This window comes from Papaver somniferum, unplaced genomic scaffold, assembly GCF_003573695.1.
Source record: "Papaver somniferum cultivar HN1 unplaced genomic scaffold, ASM357369v1 unplaced-scaffold_137, whole genome shotgun sequence".
Taxonomy (NCBI): domain Eukaryota; kingdom Viridiplantae; phylum Streptophyta; class Magnoliopsida; order Ranunculales; family Papaveraceae; genus Papaver; species Papaver somniferum.
In genome coordinates this window covers 7684643-7707597 of record NW_020622934.1, presented here as the reverse complement: position 1 = coordinate 7707597, position 22955 = coordinate 7684643, and the positions used below count along the sequence as shown (strand labels likewise).

General features: G+C 41.8%; 3 protein-coding genes and 1 non-coding gene across 4 annotated transcripts; 2 read left to right on the top strand and 2 right to left on the bottom strand.

Annotated features, from left to right (window-relative positions):
• The first annotated feature begins 3624 nt into the window (after window positions 1-3624).
• Window positions 3625-4722, top strand: LOC113334550. The gene has a single exon (XM_026580780.1). It carries the CDS (start codon window positions 3625-3627, stop codon window positions 4720-4722), a length of 1098 nt encoding a protein of 365 aa, XP_026436565.1.
• Window positions 4723-15962: 11240 nt separating this feature from the next.
• Window positions 15963-18964, bottom strand: LOC113334911 (zinc finger matrin-type protein 2-like). The gene is made up of 10 exons (XM_026581136.1): window positions 18813-18964; window positions 18640-18720; window positions 18521-18548; window positions 18349-18431; window positions 17841-17873; window positions 17020-17098; window positions 16881-16933; window positions 16697-16757; window positions 16408-16490; window positions 15963-16241 (listed from the first exon to the last, which is right to left on the bottom strand). The coding sequence occupies exons 1-10, from the start codon at window positions 18822-18824 to the stop codon at window positions 16143-16145; spliced, it is 612 nt and encodes a 203-aa protein (XP_026436921.1). The 5' UTR covers window positions 18825-18964; the 3' UTR covers window positions 15963-16142.
• A 61-nt stretch (window positions 18965-19025) lies between these two features.
• Window positions 19026-19097, top strand: TRNAP-CGG. The gene has a single exon. It is a non-coding gene; the product is annotated as a tRNA-Pro (tRNA).
• Window positions 19098-19487: 390 nt separating this feature from the next.
• On the bottom strand, window positions 19488-22731 carry LOC113334915 (dnaJ protein ERDJ3B-like). The gene is made up of 10 exons (XM_026581138.1): window positions 22481-22731; window positions 22237-22385; window positions 22005-22131; window positions 21435-21549; window positions 21194-21310; window positions 20871-20957; window positions 20348-20407; window positions 20193-20270; window positions 20016-20087; window positions 19488-19915 (listed from the first exon to the last, which is right to left on the bottom strand). Exons 1-10 carry the CDS (start codon window positions 22552-22554, stop codon window positions 19757-19759), a joined length of 1038 nt encoding a protein of 345 aa, XP_026436923.1. The 5' UTR covers window positions 22555-22731; the 3' UTR covers window positions 19488-19756.
• Window positions 22732-22955: the final 224 nt, after the last annotated feature.

Genomic DNA, 22955 nt, shown 5'->3' with positions numbered 1-22955 from the left:
AACAAGGAGTACTAAAAATCACTAACCTCCGTAACAAGATGGCAATTTTCTTGAGCTCTGTATGGTATTTGTACTGGCTTGTAGATTCCTTATGAACACTTCTCCATGTACCAAAAAAATTGAACTTCCACGGCATTAAAAGATTACTCGCATTATTCGGTACGTTGGTGATAAAGTTTGCTGTACAGAAAGACTTTCGAGTGTTTCTCCCTGTAGGCACAAATGTGACACTCTTAGTAGTTTGTTTAGCAAGATCCATGTATCTCAGTTTTGGAGGCCTATGATCGGAGAATACCCATGTCACACCACCGTTTCTGCTTAGTTGACTGTCTTCCAGAATTACGCAGTCCAGATAATCCAAGGTAGCATCTGTAATGTTGAAATCCAAGTTTCTTTTAGCATCTCCCTTAAAAGTGAAAGGAAAGGGTGTCGTTCTTGTCTCTTTAGAAGGCAACCCTTCATGTGGCAAAAGAACTATGGTGTTCTGATAAATATGTATGTTATGTAGGTGTAAATAATCCATAGGGCTAGGTGGCGAGATCCCAGGCTAAGTTGCACCAAGAAAGGAAGGAAGAGAAGCACTGAATAACTCAAGCAGACACAAACAAAGAAAAATCACGAGGGCCGAGCGTGACAACCATTTAGTTGTAGGATGTGATAAGTCTCCCATCACCTGACAAAGCTGACAGAAGACCAGAAGACACTCGATCAAACTAAGAAAGAAAGTCAAGACGAAGCGGCGAGAAGGGAGAAGGCAACCTCGGACTAAATAACATTAAAGGATCGGCCTCGGATGCAAAACTGTCGGGATCCCCTACTGTATCGTCCCAGTCGATAGATCGGAGGAACATCAAGGTAGGCCCGAGGAGGAACAACGAGATAGATGCACCATGATTTACACTGTAACTTCGTCGTATCCCTGCCTTGGCCTATAAAATAAGGGCATCTAGAGAGTGAGAGGCAGGTTGTAAAGGAGAGAAAGTTCACACTTAGAGAGAAAAGAAGTCATTATTGTGAGAGATCATCACTTGTAACCAAACTTGAAGTAATATTAATCACTCCTTTCACCCCGTGGACGTAGGTAATCATGCCGAACCCCGTATATCTTTGTGTTCATGTTTGTTCATGCATCTTCATTTTGGTTTAGTTTAGTAGTTTCACCCTTGGATGTAGTGTGCGATTTTATGCTACTACATTCTGGCGTCGGCTAAGGGGAACGTCTAACATCTTCGGATACCTTGATTTCATCCACCAAATGAGATAATCTAAAGCTCCTAAGAACACCTTGAGTGCTAGTTGATGCTAAGAGATAAACTCTATTGGTGTGACTCTTTTCGTTTTGTTTGTTCTTCTCGTTTGGACAACAAAGTTAGATTTTTGTTTATAAAGTTTGGTCATTAAGAAAGGTTTTCAGTTAGTTTGCGTCTGGATAGCAAAGGCGACAGGAAGATCTCCAAGAGCTCCTAAATAACGCCATCGGCGTTTGGTAGTAGCCACGGTGAGATTCTGTCGACAAATAGCTGTGTTAGTCAGCGAGTAAAATAGCATTTTTATAATTAGTTATCTCCGTCTTCTTTACTCATCTTTCATCATCGGATTCAGGCAGCTAGAGAACTTCTAAAAAACTCCCATGTAATATCCTCGATGTTTGGTTGAAGTCACCAGAACTTCCATGCCGGTGTCTTGAAAGCCTTAGATCTTACAAAACCCACCTCGACAGGTCGACTCTAGATCGATGGGTTGGATCGGAGAGTGGGAAACAAAGATTGTATGTAGTCATCACTATCCGCCGGAATAAACCCAAGGAAGTCAGGGCAAGTCATCCCTGAATTGTTCTGAGGGAATAATACTCGTTGTTGAAAATCAGAGGCTGAAGTGTGACATCACAAGAGTACAAATTCAAGGCTTTTTACTCAGAAAGTACCAGTCTTTAATAATTTGGAATGTAGGAAATGTAGGACAAATAGTGATTAATGCACAGACGAAGTACCGAAAGTGACATAGAACGGTACTCGTCAAAATCTGTATTTAGAGTCGAAAAGTGTTGAATTGGTGAGGTCAGCCGGACAAAATAGGGGGTGTCGCACGCAAGCCCAGTTTTAGTGCCAGGTCCTTTCTTCTGACTTCGTACATCCCATAAAACATTTCGAAAACAGGTCAAAGTAAGGAGTTATTTGTTTTTGCTGACGTAGGTAGGGACGATACTCGGGCAAAGGGTGCGTCCGAGCCAATGGCTAGCACTTCAGGGACGGGAAGAACCTTAAGGAACCACACGGTTACCAGCAGTGGCATGCAAGGAGGGATAACGGAACCAAGACAGGGAAATGACCGACAACCTCCCCTCGAGGAATCTCGAGCACCAGCAGGAGGGATGCCAACCGTGGACGAGGAAGTCGACTTGGGACGAGATGATGACCCCCCTCCGTTAGAGCAAATCAACCCAACACAAGGGGGACCCGAGCAGATAGACGGGCTGACTGCATCAGACATTGAGGATGATGAGGAGGCGTTGATCATGCAGGCCCAGAGACGAAGAGCTAGACGACGAGCCGAATATCAAGAGGCCCTAGATCGTGAGAAAGAGCGACTCAGTCATGTACAGTTGGGAAGACGAAATGACACTAAAGGCGTTCCCTCTGTGTTGCCACTCCCACCTCCACCGCTAACAGCAGTGGCGCCCCCAGCCCATCTGAACTATCAAAACGGGCACTCTAGTCACGAGAGCAGCGATCCAACATTGTTAGACATTTTAGAAAATCAGAGGAGACGGGAAGCGAACTTAAGGGAACTGCAGCAGAGAAATCTAGCGCTAGAGTATGAAAACTACCAGTTACGTAATCAAAGGTCTAGATCCAGAGGATCATCCATTCGGGGCGCGTCGAGCAACCATGGACGATCGGGTCAACCCCCGATACATCCCGCAGCATGGCCGACAAGAGGAGGATATGGGCCGACAGGAGGAGGATATGGTCCGCCTGAGAGTTCGTCTACAGAATAGGAAGATCCCGAGGATAGAGGAAGGCCGAGGAACGCAACGGAGGATAAGCTCAAGAATTAGAAGAAAAGATCAAGAAGCTAACAGGAAGCAATGAGGACGACAAGCTCGCTGAAGTAATAAGCGAAGCCGAGAAGACTCCTTTCACCCGAGAATTGGAGCAAGCGGCATTTCCACCAAAGTGCACGCTCCCTGCGTTCCCATCAAGATTCGACGGAACAGGAGACGCGGTCGAACACGTCAAAATGTGCACTATGTCGCTACTTCAGTGGAAGGGCAGTGATGTGGTCATGTGCAAATTTTTTCCGGCGATCCTAGAAGGCGAGGTGAGGAACTGGTTATGTGCACTCCCAGCAGGGTCAATCAATACTTATGATGTCTTAGTCGAAACCTTCCTTGAGAATTACATGCACAACAGCAAAGCTCGACCCAGAGTCAATAGATTGTTCACTCTAGCCCGAAGATTCCAGGAGCCTCTGAGAAACTTGATAGACCGATGGAGAAAATTATGCACGGAATTAGGAAAAGTACCAGTCGACCAACAGATATTCGGATTCAAAAACGCATTAGGGAAATCAGACCCAATCTAGATATCTATGTTCACTGAGAAGCCTCAAACCTTGAAAGAAATGAGGAGAATGCAGGAACATTACATAGCCTTGGAGGAAATACATGAGGAATCAAAGGATCGAGGAGTGCAGGAGGAGAGTGCAGCGGCTCGTACGATCACAAGTGAGACCCCCAGGCGACCCGATAAACATCTAGGACCACCACCGAGGGGAGCTGAAAAGAAAGAGTGGGTCGAGAAAGGAAAAAGGCCCCGACACGAGGCAAGGGCCTACACTCCTTTAAATGCTCCACTAGAAGAAATCTTCAAAGAGGTCGAGAAGAGAAACGACATCATCTACCCAAGCTCAAGGGGAGTACAATTTGAAGAGACAAAGGATCACCCCGAGTACTGTCACTATCACCAGTATCGGGGCCATTCTACCAAAAATTGCCGAGAAGTAAAAGACATCGTACGACACTTAATCCGAGATGGATACCTGAGGAAGTTCGTCCGACAGGCAGCACCACCAGCTACCATACCCGAGGTACCAGTCCACCAAGTCAGAATCGACAGATCCACTAAGTTTGTATGCAACACCATTTCGCACTCGGCTACCCAGGGGTACGACCTGAGATCGGGAATCACATCCAGAATTCATAAGAGAGACCATAACTGCAAAGAGATTTTCAGTATGGCCAAGACCTTGCCAATGGATCCATGGATGATGCAACCTATCTCGTTCTCTGCCAAGGATGTCCCACTAAATGGGCAAGCCTATGGGGACCCTTTGGTTATCACTTTGATGATCAAAGAATGGGGAGTGAAGAGACTTTTGATAGACAATGGGAGATCGGTTGAAGTACTTTTCTATGATACCTTCAAAAGAATGGATCTATCGGATGACATCCTCATTCCATCAACATATCGAATTTATGGTTTCAATGGGACCGTGACTATCCCAAAGGGCGAGGTAACTTTAAGAGTGTCGGATGGGGGCGGCTACCTCGATACGCTCACCACATTCTGCGTGGCCGATGTCGTCTCTCCCTACGAAGCAATCATCGGGAGACCTTGGATCTCCGGAATCAAGGGGGTAGCATCGGCCTATCATCAAAGACTAAGATTCTCAACGTACAAAGGAGATAGTGGAGGTTATTGGCGATTCCCAAGCAACTAGACAATGTATGCAAGTCGATATTCAACAAAACGAGGAAAGGCGAGCACGGCAAAGGAGGGAAAAGAACAAAGCCAAGGAAGCCGAGGCTGCTCAAGAGCTGGAAAAGGTAATATCCCAGACGATCATGGCGTATGAAACCAACAAAAAGGAACCGTTATAGCAATCACAGAGAACGGTGCCGATGAGCGAACCGAAGCCAAACTTCTCGGCTATAGAACCCACCCGAGAAATCAACTTAGGTACCATCGAGGAGCCGAAGATATTAAGAATCGGATCCTTATTATCGGAGGGGAAAGCGACCCAGCTCATAGCAGTTCTGCGAGATAACCTGGACGCTTTCGCACGGAACTCGTATGAAATGGAAGGCATTGATCCGTAGATATGTTGTAATCATTTAAAAATAGATCCAAGCTTCGGACCGGTCCGACAAAAGATGAGGCGAATAGCACCAGAATTACAGGCGGCAGTTGATGAAGAGTTAAAGAAACTACAAGCTTCAGGAATCATCCGAAAATCTCAATACCCCCAATGGATATCTAACATGGTGATAGTGCTCAAGAAGAAAGGAGGGGTCACGGTCTGCATCGACTTCAGTGATCTAAATACGGCTTGCCCGAAGGACAGTTTCCCCCTACCAAGCATCGATCAACTGGTGGAATCTATAGAAGGGCACGAAGCGATAACACTGATGGAAGGATACTCAGGGTATAACCAGATCCCTCTGGCCCTCGAGGTCTAGGAACACACCTCTTTCTTTACACCTAGGGGTTTATACTGTTACACAAAGATGTCGTTCGGTTTGAAAAACGCAGGCGCCACTTACCAAAGACTAGTAGGAGATATGTTCGAATACAAAATCCATGACACCATCGAGGTGTACGTCGACGACATGTTGGTAAATAGCCGACTGGAAAAAAACCACCTTCGAAACCTCCGGGAGACCTTTCAAACAATGAAGAAGTTTAAGATGAAAGTGAATCCAGCAAAGTGCGACTTCTGGGTCACATCGGGTAAATTCCTAGGATATATCATCACACCCAAGGGGATAGAGGCCGATCACGGGAAGGTAAGGGCCATTATCGAAATGCCCTCACCGGCGACAATAAAAGACGTGCAAAAATTAAACGGAAGCTTGGCAGCGTTGGGACGATTTGTATCCCGATCGTCGGACAGATGTAAAAACTTCTTTGGTACACTTAAGAAGGGCGAGAAATTCAGATGGGCGGACGAGTGTGAGGATACCTTTCAAAATATCAAACTACACCTCGCTAGCCTCCCTGTGTTGCAGAGGCCCGAGCCCAACGAAGTCCTTACCCTATATCTAGGGGAAACATCATATGCGATCAGTGCAGTTTTGGTTAAGAACGAGCGAAAGGAAGACAAACCTGTTTACTTCATCAGCAAGACACTAAGCCCGACCGAAAAGAACTATACCGAATCGAGAAAATAATTTTAGCATTAACGTTCGCAATTCAGAAGCTAAGAACTTATTTTCAGGCCCACCGGATTCGGGTATTAACGAAGTCGCCTATTGAAGCAGTGCTGGACAATGCGGGGTCGATCTGGAAGGATATCCAAATGGGGAACTCAAATCAAGAAGTTTAACATCATCTATGAAATGCGAACGGCCGTAAAGGTCAAGTGTTAGCAGATTTTTTGGTCGACTTTCCACTAAGCAATGAGGACGAAGTGGAGGAGATACCGGGCATGGAGGAGGACCGAGAAGATCTGGCCGATCTTCTGGACACAAGTAGCCCGACACGATGGGAGGTATTTTTCGATGGGGCATCTAATAAAGATGGATCGGGACTGGGGTTAGTCTTTACAACACCAAAGGAGAAGAAGATCGTCCACTCATTCAGATTGGAGTTCAAGGCGACGAATAATGTTACCGAATACGAGGGCGTAATCCATGCCCTAAGGTTACTCGTAGAAATGGGGATACAAGATTTCAGACTAACTAGCGACTTGCAACTAGTGATTTTCCAAATAGCTGGCATGTATGCTACTCACGATCCGGTTTTACAAAGGTATTGGGAACTCTCCCAATTCTACATCGCCCAAATCCCCAGCATCAAGTTTCGACATATATGCAGAAAAGATAATTGACATGCCGACGCCTTGTCATATATCGCATCTACATTAACAGATCCAAGTGTCGATGGCGTTCGTGTAATGAGGATCCTTACGCCCTTTATTCCAGAAGTGCCAGAGGGGCAAGCTTATGTGGCAGTCAACGCAACCGATATATACAAGGAAGGCGACTGGCGTAAACCGATTCATTTGTACTTATAAACAGGAGAGCTACCCAAAGGCCGGCCCGAGATAAATAAAATCAAGAGTAAATCGGCCGCCTATGAATTGAGGGATGGCATTCTATACAGAAAATCCAATTTAGGGCCGCTCCTGAGGTGATAAGTCCTTGGACCTTCGCCAAGTGGGGGATCGATATTGTAGGACTATTGCATATCGGGTCGGGGCTGAGAAAGTACTTAATTTTGGCCACGAACTATTTTACCAAGTGGGTAGATGTCGCACCTTTAAAGCACATCCGGGACAAGGACGTCTTCAGGATCATTTAGGAGCATATCATATGTTGTTTTGGTGTACCAGCAGCAATCGTCTCGGACAACGGAAAGCAACTACAGGGGAAAATATTGACTTGTTATTTAACACTTATAACATTCGGAAGAACAAAGCTACCCCCATTTATCCTCAGAGTAATGGACAGTCCGAGATTACAAACAAAACCATCGCTGACAACTTAAATAAAAAGTTGGACGGAGAGTATGGGGAGTGGTGTGAAGAGCTTTAAAATGTCCTATGGGCTTATAGGACCACTCAAAGGGAGGAAACTGGACTATCGCCTTTCATGCTCACTTATGGAATGGAAGCCATATTACCAACCGAGGCGATGATACCCACTACAAGAACCGAGGCATGGAGATGAAACATCTCAGCCGACCTAATCCTAGCCAATCTTGATGACCTGGAGGAAACACGAGAAATGGCGCTGCAAAAGATGGAGAACTACCAAAGAAGGTTACAAAGAGAATATAACAAACGAGTCCGACCGAGAGAGTTCCAACCCGGGAAATTGGTGCTAAAGGAATTATCGATCTATGAACGCGACAAAAAGGGTGGGAAACTGGCGGCGAAATGGGGCGAACCTTACACAGTCATGTCGAAAGTAGGCGAAGGTGCATATAAGATACTGAAGCTGGACGGAACACCCGAACCGAGGCCCTGGAACGCGCAACACTTGAAACTCTATCACCCATGAAGGGGTACACGCAAAACATGTACGACATCTTGTCATTTATTTCCTTAAAACCACGAGGGGTAAGAAACATGACATGAGCGACTAATGGTCATTCGAACTCGGGGAAATGGCAGTGAGCAAGTTACGAGGTGACTTACACTCGCATGGTCATTCGAACTCGGGGCAATGGCAGTGCGCAAGTGACGAGGTGACTTACACTCGAATGGTCATTCGTACTCGGGGCAGTGGCAGTGCGCATGTGCCAAGGTGACTTACAGTCGACTGGATATTCGATACTCGGGGCAGTGGCAGGGTGCAAGTGCCTAGGTATCCTAGGGGTACTGGTGGTTGGAAACCAGATGCCAAAGGTTTTTAAGATACGAATTCTTCTCAAATAGGTAACCTACTTACATCTGAAAGGTTACCCCCATCGCAAGTGGCCGTGACCACTTGCCCGAGTTGGTTGGTCGATAACCACTCGGGGTCGTCGAACCTAGAAACTAGAAAGACTATTTCCCTTCCACTGAATCTAAGAGATAGTGATGAGATACCTCGGTCGGGACATGGCATCGGGCCTGATGGCCCTCCTTATCGAGTGTGTTCGACAAAAATGATTTTTAGTACTAACTTATAGCATATATGAAACGCAGAGTGACTGAGTAACAACTTAAGGAGTTCGAAATAAAAGGACAAAGGTGTCAAGAAAGGAAACAACCATGAATACGGCGACGTAGCGCCCCATCAAACACGCAATCAAGGAAAAGGGGGTTAAAGGTTCAAGCGAATTACAACCCGAGATCATGGGCAAATTAGTGATGCAGCACGACAAAAGACAGAATCATTCTTGTGTTGGAGCAGTTTTGAATCCTCTTTTCTTCAGAGCGGCCTCGCGACGATTCTTCTCGATATAATGATTGACACCAGCAATAATCTTCTCGGCGAGCTCGGCCTTGTGGGAGATCCTTTCGCTATCAATCTGTTGGCTCAGCTGTTGAGAATCCGCCTCGGAAGTAACAACCTTCGCCTTCATATCGGCCTCACTCTTTTGCAGTTTCCCAACCTCTCTATCGAGGCCAAGGACTTTCTGCTCCAGATCTCGGTCTCGGCCCTGTTCAGCTGCGATACCACCACAAACAACACGGTTAGCCCGGGGAACTAAGACAGCATAGAACAACAAAAGGACAACAAATCGTCCTAATCCCAGAATCAATCTGACATGCTCTCAAGAGACCTGAAAGGGTTGGTAGCACAATTTCTAACGACTCCACAGATTTAGCCAGCTCATCCTCGGCCTTTGAAAGTCTTGAGGTTAGTTCGTTATAAGACTGCTCGTTGAATTCATTGGTGGGGTAATACTTCTTATGATCATTCCACTCGGTTCTTTTGGCGGTTATGGGATGATTGAAGGGCCAACAACTGAGCCTGCGCCCATTCCAAGTCTTGGGATAATTTTTCGAAACCCTTAATCTTCTCACACGATTTCCGACTTAACCGCTCGGCTACAACCTTCTCCTTCAAGAGTCGTTGCCGATCCACATGCAAATCTCGGTTCTGAATCCTTAGGGAGTGATTCTGACTTTCCAAGTTATCGGCCAATAATGTTTTATCGGCGGCGAGCCTTTGAAATTCACCCAGATGAACCCGAAGATTGTCCATCTCTTCAGGCACATACTCGAATCTCTGACATCGCTCCAGTTCTTCCTGAAGCCACCTGATCTCGTCTTCCTGGAGATCTATTCTGCCATCTTTGTTAGATATTCGTTGTAGCAGATTTTTCACATGATCCTTTTCAATATCCCATTTTATCTTTATAAGACGATATTCCGAAGCAGCGTCTAGATCTATACTAGCTATTTCGGCTAAAAGGATAACACTAGACTTAGGATATTGACATGAAGAAACTCAATCAAAAACTGCAGATATCTCGACAACATACCTCGGGCGGCAACAAGCTCGAGCTCTATATTGCGTGATCGCTCCTTCTCCTGCTGCAGCTAAAGTTTCACAGCCTCAAATTGTTGAACCTCCCTTCACCGAAGAGCAGCCTCCAACCTCGCCCGATTCATAGCCTAAGGATTCACCGTCCAAGACAAAGTGTGTCAGCAAGGTCCAACAAAAGTGAGACGGGCGAAAGTAAAGTACTCACCATGGTGTAAAATGTATACGAGATGTCGCCGTACTGGGGCACGACGGCGATCATCTGCTCATCGGTGTAGGAACCAAAGTTCACAGAAGTTAGGGCACCGAGAGAATTGCACACAGGGCCCGATATAGTAAACGAAGTTTGGACGCTTGATGACGACCCAGAGATATTCTGGGGCAACCTCTGCAATGCCTCCGTATCAGCAGTAGACACCTTATCCAGCACAGGAGTCTCAGTCGGCCCGGGATCGCTAGGCTGCAAGCCAGAAACCACAACAACAACATCATCATCTTTCTTAGTTTCATCCTCATCATCATCGTCGAAGATGTCGTCCTCATCATCCTGATCAGGAATCTCGATCATAATATCTGAGTCTTTCGGCGTTTCACCCTTCGTTACTGATGTACCCCGAGAAGGATTGCGCCTTGGGATCTGCTCCTCAACTTGAACCTCACCACCTACAGCAGCAGACGAGACGACAGAGCAATTTTCTAGCGACCTCTTCAAAAATGAGATATGGGACGTCGATCATCAAAATCCTCACCCTCTTGAACCTCGGACCCCCAGCACTCTCATCCTCGCACCTAGGCATTTTCTGCACAAGGCCCTACGTCATACCATGTGAAGGCAAAAAACAGGGGCAAGTACATGTACTTAAGACTAAGGATGTATGTTTGTTACCTTCCCCTGATCCTCCTTGACCCTTGTGCTAGCACTTCTCTTCTTAGAAATTAGAGCTGCCTTAACAGGCTCGCTTTGATACTTAACCTACGTAAACCAAAAGATAATCAATAACCCGAGCCAGTACAGCAAGGGCCGAAGAAAACTAAGAAAAAGCAACATACCTTATCATCATTAATAACCCAGAAAGGGTAAGGCTCGAGGGGAAGCTCTGGAGGAGGAAAGCTACCATGCAAAATTTGACCACGGACGAGGAGTGGAACCCGATCCCAGTAAGGGTCATTCGAATGAAGAGCACGCTTCTTAGAACCTTTACCAATAGGATCGGCATCCAACATTATCCTAGCAACACCATCGGGGAGAACCTTCTGACGATGAGGGCTAGCGGAGAATCCATCAAGATCACCATTGGTAGTAGTCCCGCTCCGATAATTAGCAACAAAACTGGCAGAAATGTATGCTGGGGAATCGGATGGTTTATAGGTCGACCACTCTGCCTCAGTGCAGTGACCATCGCCTCGCCTTTTCCACTCGTTCATCAGGCGATAAGTGTTTCAATTCCACTGAGCCAAACCTCGGGGAGGACGAAGGTGTGACAGCACCTCATAGTAGAAGGGACTTTTAGGATCATACAGCGGGAGACGAAGACCAAGATCAAGCTTCCCCCTAGTAATAATAACCGCCTCGGATGACTGTTCGAACTTGTCGACATCGGCTTTCCTCAACACACCCGTTTGGCCCGAGATAAGAGTCACCTCATAATTCTGAAGACCGAATTCTTCCTTCAACAGATTAATGAACTCATCATCAGACAGTTCCTTAGAAATTCTCTTATCAGCCCTACATGGGAAAGAAGGAGAGCTGTCAGGGAAAAGGGATTTCATAGCACGATAATCATGACGGGAAGGACTTTCAAGCAAAAACAAAGAATCAAGGGAAACGGCATCACTATCAGAAAAAGTATCACTCACGCACCTCTTTTCAGTCATGGGTGGAGAAGAAGTTGCCATTACAGAACAAAAGGGAGAGCTCGAAACCCGAAGACAAACAGAAGAAAGAGCAATGAAGGAAGAAAACCAACCAAGGCAGCCGCCGTCAACTTGAAAACCAAAGAAGAAAGCGAAAATGGAGAAGGGTCACCGGAATTAATGGTAGCAAGGAAGGAGTAGAATCGCACAGAGAGAGAAAATTTTGATTTTGTAGGAAAACACAAATGACGGTTAGAAGCAGAAGCCGCGAAATTTATGCTCAAAGGCATCGTAACCGGCAGCAGCAGTTACAGGTCATAAAGGCAGTAGTAGTGGGGAACTGCATGGCGGAATTCGCGGCATGACTAGGGACGTGGGAAGTCGAGAAATTTTCTTCCCCTCATGTCAAGCACACGAGTGAAAGAAGGGGCATGAATGTAGGTGTAAATAATCCACAGGGCTAGGTGGCGAGATCCCAGGCTAAGTTGCACCAAGAAACGAATGAAGAGAAGCACTGAATAACTCAAGCGGGCGCAAACAAAGAGAAATCACGAGGGCCGAGCGTGACAACCATTTAGCTGTAAGATATGACAAGTCTCCCATCACCTGACAAAGATGACAGAAGACCGGAAGACACTCGGTCAAACTAAGAAAGAATGTCAAGACGAAGCGGCGAGAAGGGAGAAGGCAACCTCGGACCAAATAACATTAAAGGATCGGCCTCAGATGCAAAACTGTCGGGAGCCCCTACTGTATCGGCCCAGTCGATAGATCGGAGGAACATCAAGGTAGGCCCGAGGAGGAACAGCGAGATAGATGCACCATGATTTACACTGTAACTTCGTCGTATCCCTGCGTTGGCCTATAAATATAAGGGCATCTAGAGAGTGAGAGGCAGGTTGTAAAGGAGAGAAAGTTCACACTTAGAGAGAAAAGAAGTTATTATTGTGAGAGATCATCACTTGTAACCAAACTTGAAATAATATTAATCACTCCTTTCACCCCGTGGACGTAGGTAATCATGCCGAACCACGTATATCTTTGTGTTCATGTTTGTTCATGCATCTTCATTTTGGTTTAGTTTAGTAGTTTCACCCTTGGATGTAGCGTGCGATTTTATGCTACTACAGGTTACATGCAAATGAGAAACAGAGATTACGAACAGTCTTCTATCTTTATACCATGTATTAAGTGTATTTTGTGTTGAGTTTTCCAAAGAACTGTAGTTCGTAGTGACTACCAATTTCTTCTCTTCAATTTCTACCCGGTTGAGCTGAAACACATATATATCATATGGAGCCCGTGGCGATTTACCACGACCAAAAACGAAAAAGAACACGGAACTACAAAGAATTCCAGTTATGATTTTCGTTTTCTTTTGAATAGAATGAGATATACTACTCTTTAAAAGCTTGCTTAAAATGTTGTTGTCGTCATAGTTCCAAAATTTATTGCCACTAGTTTGTGAAGTTAGGTTAATTAACCCAAAATGACCAACTAATTCTTTACTTCCTCCTACAGAATCTGGAGTTGAATCAGGTGGAAAATGTACCTCCACATCGCGTATCTCAACAACTTCACAGCTATCAGTAGATAGAAAAAAAAAGACACCAAGAAGAATGTGAAGTACTTATAGCTCTGGCTGCATAAATTCTTTTTGAGTCTAAATTCATCAAAACGCCAGCACCTCTTAGAGAATCAATATTAATCCCTTCTGAGCTCAGCAAAATTCGACCACGAACTCTACCATTGTAATTTTCAGTAAACTGAACTTTTTCATATCCATAATCATAGGCATATTTAGGGATACACAATGATTCAGAAGAAAACTCATAAGCTGATTCAACACGTTGATTCTTGTTAGGATTCATATAAGAGATCATACGTGCTTTCTCCTGATTAAAAACTTGACTATTCTCGGCAGCAGATAACAAAAAAAAATCATAATCTGGAATTAATAAACCACGAGGTTTAACAATAATTGAAGACTTACCGTTAAGCTCTGAATTAACCGTAACCTTGGCGACTTAATTTTCTTCTTCGTTAGAAATAAAATTCTCTTCATCTTTAGAAGCAGAATTCTCTACATCTACTGGAGAAGTAAGTTTAGAAATTCTCCATCAATCGGATGCATTAAACTTTTGCGAAACATATGGATCCACGACGGCCTGTTGATTTACTTCTTCCTTTTGAGAAGTAAGTCTGGTTTCTTCTTCACTAACTTTTGTTGCGGAAATCATATCAATGTTGTTTTTAGTCGAAGATTAATCGTTTTGAGTTGACGATGAAACATTCTGATTAATGCTACTTAATGCCATTCTAGTAGCAACAAATCTATCAGGCCCAATACGAGCACGAACTAAAGAGCAAAATTCTTCCCATGTAGTAATTGTAATCGTGGTCTTCTTCCAACGATACCAAGCATAGGCATCATTTTTAAGATGCGCGGAAGCGATAGTGATTTTTTGATTGTCAGTCACCGTGTGTAAACTAAAATATTGATCGGCACTAAAAAGCCAACCATTAGGGTCATCTCCATCAAAAGTAGGAAACTCCATACCAGTAGCTCCATCACAAATAGAGGTTTCAAGAATTCCATCGCCATTATTAGGGTGAGCAGTATGATGATGAATTGCTAAGAACCAGTACCATAAGCAGCAATAAGTTGAGGAAGAAATTCACGAAACACAGTATATATAGAATTTGTGATTTCTGTGGCCAGAGTGCTTGCCAGATCTTTTGTATGCTCAGATGGATTCAAATTCTGATTAATTCTATCCTCAAGGCGTAGCATCGTAAAAAAAAAAATTGGTAGAATTTAGATGTTGATCTAAACCTGCTCTGAACCAGATGTTAGGGTCCTAGACTAAAACATTAGTTAGAACATAAATAAAAGGTAAAGAACTCTAGATAAAACCCTTTGAATTGGGAGTTAACCACCTCTGCTTGGAAGATAAAGAGAAGAAAAGTTAAGAACCGAGTTGTATTGATTTTAGTTGTTGTTCGATACAAGCTCAAACAACGTATTTATAGCTAACAGGAATGCTTGTTAGGCAAGCAATGCTAATAATAAGATGTTTACTCAAACTAGGAAACCATGCAATCTAGTTAAGGTAAATCTAATAAAGGAAATAAGAGATATTGAGTTGGTGTCGCAACATTAATTTGTTGTATAACCATAACATCATGTCCCAAGGAAAATGAAAGCCACGAATTGGGCTAGTAACAGCACTGCGACGTCTGAAAACATTACATCGAGTAGTGACGTATATGAACATTTGTAGATAGTTGTTATGGTATATTGATAAATCTAAGACTCATGGTTGAATATAAGCGTAGTACACGGTGAAAACAGTAAATAATCGTCGTGGTGTGCATATCTATCATTTTACAGTGCAGATCTACCATTTTATAGCTAAACACTTTAGGTACAAGTTGCAACCTAGGACAAAACACAAGATCATGGCTTCTATAAGCCTGGTCAGCAGTTCGATCAAGTGAAAGGGTGCATTATGTCTCACGTAACAAATCCGAGACACGACCGAAACATGATTTTATCTTTGTAGCCATAAATCCAGATGACAACAGCCAAGATACTACCAATGACTCGGAAGCGGAAGCAACCCCGTCGTTCCATTAGAAAAGATAGTATATGCACCATCACAAACACTTGGCCACAAAAGAAGTGTGAAGAATTTCACATTCCTAATATCCTCGTATTTTTAACATTACTTAATATGAATGGTATCTCCATACAGTGCCGATTGGTTTTGCGTTCGATGTCTACGTTCTTGCCTACGTTCTTTACGAAGAGAAAAATCTGGGCTCCAATTGACATCATAGACGGACGCAAATCACCATGGCTTTGTCGCAGAAACAACTAGTCAACCACCTAGACAATATAGCGATATTTTTTTCTGTTTTTTTGGGCCGACGCTGTCATCTTTTTAAAGACCTTGATGGTACAGTAGACCCTGGCTGCATAACATTGCCTGAAAAACGATGTCTAGGAGTATAATTAAACTTAGAAGCTCATTTTCAATCATTGGTTTAGTTATCCTTTCATATGGTAATCACTAAACAAAAGAAAATACGGGCTAAACGTATAGCCTGGTGTATTATATGCTTCAAAAAAAAAAAAAACTTGGTGTACTGCGGAAGTAAAAAAACAAGGTAAACCTTTGGCTCATGAGCAAGATTATCAGCGGAGTTAGACATTTATATAGTTTAATGGATCACATTTTTATCTCAAGTTTCTAGGTACTTGTGATTGAAAGTTTGAAACTCATATACTTGTAACTACCACGTATTCACTCAGTTTCCTCTTTAATACAATCAAATATTTTGTTCCAAAAATAAGGAAAAATCAAGCACTTTTTTTAGATGAACCAAAACCTCCAAATCCCATCAACGCTGCAACATCAGGGTCTACTTCCTCGGACTCTTCCTCTTTAGACTTCTCTTTCTGATGATCCAAGAAATAAAAACAGCAATATTAACCATTTGGAATTAAAAACGTTGCAGTTTCTGGGGGGTGGCGGGGGATGATGGCGCTTAAGAAGGCCTTATTATATACTTGTACGTGTTACAAGTCAATATACTAAGATTACAAAAGTGCCTTCGTTACTTGCCTTCTTCTCTTTTTTCTTTTCTCGCCGCTGGCGCTTGCGCTCTTCCTCTTCTTGTTGCTGCTTAAGGATCCGCTCATCTAGGTCTGAAAAACCAAGATAAATCCCAGCATATAAAAGAATTACTATTGCTCATTCAACGGGTATTAGAGATCAAAACACCCTAGGATTACATGGTTGACAACATTTTATCTAGTGGACAAACAAAAGAATTCAGGCTTCAAGATTGAATATAGAGTAAACACACACGACAACACAATAATACACCATAATGTACATAATCAATCTTTACCTTGCTCTGTAAAGACTCCTTCAACTTTACGTTTCTTCAGAGCTTCGAACCTTTCTTGAACCTGTTCAACCATGAAAGCGGCTTCCCTGTTACTGCATATAATATATTCTTTGGTAGGAAGGCAGTTTCCCTCAACGGCCAGAATTTGGATATATTTTTGTAGGTAAAAGGGAAGTGTATGTACCTGTTGAAGAGATGCCCTTTCTACTCGCATTGACATACCCAGAGCTCTTTGATCTAAAAGCAAGATGAATAGTTAAATAATATCAAAAGAACAGATCATCATAGTTGAAGCATGAACATGAATAAGGAAACACACTTACGCTTTTTCCCATTTATGTGGTCCAAGTAATTCGCGGAATCTTTTACAACACATTTACAAACTGAGCAGAAGTATCCAGCCTGAAAAACAAATAGGCAATGTTTTTTTTTTGAAAAGAAATAACATGAACATAGGAAGTAAACTATCCCAACAGAGATTTTGCAAAACCAGCTATTTAAAATAGAAAGGACTTGTAAGGAAGATGTTTTGAAAGTTTAGCGAAATGATATATTAGAGGGGATTTTATGTTTTATCCACACCATATAACACCAACTGTGCTAGCAAAGGAAGTCAATGTCATGTCTTCCCTGGGTTGACATGATAATTTCTCATCCACAATACCATCAGCCTTGCCTTCGATAGTGTATGCAGAAGAAAATGTAGCATCAAAATTCTAAGGTAAATGCGTCCCAACGTATATTATTGCGTAGCTAAACCAACACAGAACTCGAGTCAAACTACTTAAACTGTATGATTCTAGTCATAACCATTCAGAAGCAGGGCTATGTATTATGCAGTTGTCTGTTGATTTTAAGGTAGAGTCTTTTGGCCCACTATATCAAGCAATTGAAAAATGAGAAGTACGAGCCACTTTTAAATTTGATCTCAAAGAATGCATCGATCAGTCCTGATAACAAGGGTGCACCCCAGATAATCATCCATTTTTCATTATATGGTAATATGGTAATATAAATTTGAAACTTCAAGAGCTTCTAGTAATCTATAACAGACATATGGGAAGTGAATGCTCTGCTAAAACTAAGAAAGGAAGCAATCTAAAGCGAATGTTAGTTCTACACAAAAATATGGAATAGAATGTACCTGCTGACTTAGAGGTGCTATTGGAGTAACCACCTGCAAAACAACAATAAAAGGTCTCGAGTCATGAACTAGAAACAAAGAGCTAAACTAGAGTAATCAACCAAACAGAAAGGATGTGTAATCAAATCTCTTAGACTATACCAATCAAAAGTTCCGCAATTTTATCATTCAGCAAACACTGGACTGAATCACATACTACTACTAATCCAAGTGGCATAACTCTAAACAACTCAACTGATATCTAATTTTTCTTGGGATGTTAAAAAGTCTATCGTATCCAATTAGCCATTGACAAAGAAAAGTGATGTGGTCTCACTTCTCGTCAAGTATAATTGTCAATGGCCACACAAATTCATTTTTGAACAAACACTGAAGCACATACCACGGCTAACTGATAGAATGACATAATTTTAAACAACCCAATTAACACCTCCGTTACATGTTAAGATATAGATTCACAAACAACAGTATACCCAAGATTAGGCACTAAGGAAGTAATGAACCTTACCTGAGTTTTCCCCAATCTAGAGTCGAGATCGACTTCATAATCTCTGCGTTTCAATGGTTGTCTTTGCACCGGAGGTCCTTTAACTACAAACCCAGCGTACCAACAAAATTAGCTTAATATTTTTCAAATGAAAGGTAAAATTCAAAAATTCACAGAATGCAGAAATACTTACATTTAGATTTCCGACTATCCTCCTCCTCCTAGTCAACAAACAATGTAGAAATTATGATTTAAGGTGAAGAAGAGGAAAAAGAAACCCTAGAAAAGAAAAGAAGTAAGAATGCTTCGAACCTGTCTTTCTCGTTCGCGAGCTCGTTCTTCATACTCTTCCCGATCAAATTTCTTTCTGAATGTATTATCAACTCCAGCCACCTACATATTTTGTGTAAATACTAATCAAATCATTCATTCAACAAAAACAAGAACAATTTGAATCTGAACAAGTAGATGGAGGTAAGGCGTACGCTCTGGGACATGGTGAGAATGGAAGAGCAACAGAAAAGTATGGATTGATGCTAGTCTCTGAAATTTGAATTTGCTTTGGAATTTCGCTGAAGTGCTGTTGACGGGGTTTGCAAAAACCAGGACGATTAGGGAAATTAGGGTGTGTGTTTTAAGCTGGTGAATCTGAAAATATTTGCAATAATTAAGTAGGTGTTTAGTCTGTCAGACAACACGGGTGTTTGGTCTAGTGGTATGATTCTCGCTTCGGGTGCGAGAGGTCCCGAGTTCGATTCCCGGAACACCCCTTCCTTTTTTTTTTTTTTTTTGGCTTCATAAAACCGGATAGATTTAACCAAAGGAGGTTTGCTATTTTGCTTCATAAAACCTCTATGAATACTTCATTATTTTGGAGGTTTGCATTATTTTGGAGGTTTGCTGATGTGATCTTTGGAGTTAGGATAGATTTAACCAAAGGAGGTTTGCTAATGTGATCTCAAAGGAGGTTTGCTAATGTGATCTTTGGAGTTGGGATAGATTTAACCAAAGAACTCACGAAAGCAACTTCTCTCTCTGTGATAAGCAAAACGGGGATGGATGCAACTAAAAGTATACTATAACCAAACAACACTACAATCTTGTTATTTTTACTTGAGATTCTCTGACATGAACAAACTAAGAAACTGTATATTATCATGTGAGACAAAAATATTGAGAGAGTTGGTCATTTTTACTTGAGATTCTCTGACTTGAAGAACAAACTAAGAAACTTTGTATTATCATGAGACAAAATATCGAGAGAGTTACAAAATGGACATTCACATCCCTTCTAAATGGACTTTCTTCTTGAAGGAAGAAACCCTTCTAGACTATCCTACATTTAAGTTCGATCTCATCATGGTACAATGAAAACATCTTTGACCCAAATATGGCGAAGAATGGAAAAAGAATGGACCATCTTGTATATCTAACAGAGAATATCCTTGATCTTGGTCTTCTGATCTTCTGTTAGTGAAGTAGGGAATATAACTTCGAAGGTAACAAATAAATCTCCTTTCTTTGTGCTAAAATGAACAGGCATCCCTTCTCCTTTGAACTTCTTTACCTCCTTGGGTTTGGTGACTCCCTGATTGTCATAACACGAGTAGACCAGCGGGTATTAAGGAATGAGAATAATGTAAGAAAAGAGCATCTGCCAACAGAGGAGAAAGAGCTTTTCTTTTTACCTTTGAGCTGATATCCACTAAATGGTCATCAAGATGTTTGACCGTCTTTTCAAAGCCTGCAAGAGCTTGGACCTGAGAGAAGAGGAAACAAAATTAACAAGTACACCAAAAATCACCACACAGGCTTGTAAAAAAAACGAATGATGAACGACGGTACAATAAATAGGAAAAAAATACCAGGGTTATGGTAACAGTTGTGTGCAGGTTATTTCCTTCCCTTCTGAAACGATCATGAGGTGCCGTTTTTATTCGAAACTGCACAACAAGGAAATCGGCAGTCAATAAATTAACTAGGTTGTGTATCATGAAGCTGAAGAAGTGACAGAACATACCTTCAAATCTCCGGCTTCTCCGTCTATTATGGGCTCACCATCCTCATAGAAGTCCAATTCCTACAAAACACTCAAACAGCATAAACTTATAGACACAAAATGGGCACTTTTCTAGTACCAGTAAAGCAAAATCTTATCTGCTATGAAACATTGGATGTTTACAGAAGTATAAATTCGTAGTAGAACACCAAAAAAATTTAGTAAATAACAAGAGTTAGATCGAATACAGGTATATGACTGATTCCGAATATATACTAGAAAAAATAAGTGGACGAATGCAGTACAACGTTACCATCAAGCCACTACTAGACACAAAAACTAAGAAGCATTAAGGAGCTAAGATGTTGTTGAACAAGAAGTATGTTTAAAATCACCCACAAGTTACTTGGCTACTCAAGAATGCATTAGAAATCCAGGATAGAGTTTGTGTACAAAGTTATCAGAATAGTGAAAGAAATCAAACATATAGTGAAGCATCTGGACGCTGGCAAAAGCAAGAGCTGAATTAGTAGATAAAACTTACATGCCCATCCTCCATGCCTTTTTCAATATCAACAGTCACAAAATACCCCTCCCTTTCATACTTTACGTTCGCACATTGCTCACAGACCTAAAGAGGAAGGGAAAACAAATATATAATCAGACATCAGTTAGCATCATCAAAAGGGGAAAGAGATGATCAATAATGAAATTTGGAGAACACGTCCAATACAACATTTGGCACTTTGTTAAGCTATTTAAACCTATGCATAGAAGAAACTTAACTAATAACGTGGCCAAGTAGAGTCATGCAGCATAAACAACTAAACAATTTTTACAATAATGATGGGCACGTGAATTATGCACCTGTTCTGTCATCTGCTGGAACATCCCAGGGCCAATTTGCTTGTGATACACCTCATTCCGGCAGTTACATCGCCTCTTTCCAGGAGCCGGCTTCAAAATATTTTTCTCTCTCCAAACCTGGATAGATAAACCATATGGGGAGATTAAACATGAGAACAAGCAACTCACAAGAGGCTTTGTTATTGTTGAAATTCCAAATGAACACTTGTCTTGTATTCTGCGTCCAGTTCAACAAGCATACCTTCAATGTACCTCCCATATATAAATCTTCTAAATTGGCATCTAGATCAACGATGACATCATCTCCTTTCAAAACCTTATCTTCCTCTTCTTCTTGACCTCCACCACCAAAGAAGCTAATCAATAAAAAATCTTGTCAGCATAAATAATCAGCAAAGTGTTTCCATCCAATAACAAACATCACTGATTCAGGCCCCAAAATTGCACAGGAATCTCAAAACTAATAAAATAAAAAACCAACCGAAGAATAAAGAAAATGCTGTGTAAGGGGTTAGTTAATCAAATTCAACATGTGTTGGTGGCACTCAAGATAAGCAAAATAAAAACAACTACAACTAATTCCATTAAAAATATGAAAATTCAGCAAAGTAAGATCATCTAATGTTATTAGTTAACACTGTACCGCCCGTTTCACACTAATGAAAGGAGTACATTAGTATGCGATGCACAGGCGTTGCAATATGTTCTCATTTCATACTCATATTCATTGACCTTACTTATCCCCAAACTAAGTAATAACCAATTCCTAACATACCAAATATCAATTCAAAAGCTGCACGAATCCACTTACGAGCTAAAGATATCTTGCATATTCATCCCACCACCTCTACCACCATTACCAGCCTGTTGTTTAAGTCCTTCTTCACCATACCTATCGTAAATACTTCTCTTCTCACGATCCGATAACACTTCATATACTATCAATAACTCAAAACAAAGAAGAAAACTGAAATTACAAACTGTTTTTGTAATCGAACGACAAAGTACAAAATTTATAGTTATTGAGAAATAGAAATCAATACCATTATTAATCTCAGCAAATTTTTTATTAGCTTCTTCATTTCCTTGATTCTTATCAGGATGATATTTCAAAGCTAATTTTCTATATGCTCTTTTAATTTGATCATCAGTAGCTCCTTTGGATACTTGTAATATATCGTAATAGCTTTTCCTGCACAAACATATTTCTCACTCAATTAATTAAAAAAAAGAAAAAAAACCATAAAAACGAAAAGGATCAAAAAGCAAAATCTTAGTAGTACTTACCCTGCAAGTGAACAAACTGCATAACACAAAATACACAGAAAATACAACAATGACGACGATCTACGATTCGCCATCGCTGGGAGAGATTTCAGATTTGATTTCTCTCCTTTGAAGATATCTAAGGTTTTATTCCAGATCTGATCGGGATATTCGTATTCTTGATCTAAGATTGGTGATTCGACTGCTCGATTTGATTTTTGTTGTTCTTCGGTTTGAGTTTTGAGTTCTGTCTCGGGAGACTTGGAAACGAGCGTCAAATAAAGAATGACTTTTGTTAAACTCTAGACGTGTATTTTGAAGAAACTAGCCAATCAGAGTAATGGAGATGCTGGTTTATCCAATTATTGATTGCCACGTAATATCCATCTTCCCTCTCTTTTTTTGCTTTTGTTCGTTTTTCGGGTTTGGTTTGGGATTTTTCTTTTGATTTGATTTGGACCAAACGCATGCCTCCTTCGATGTGGAAAATCTCGGA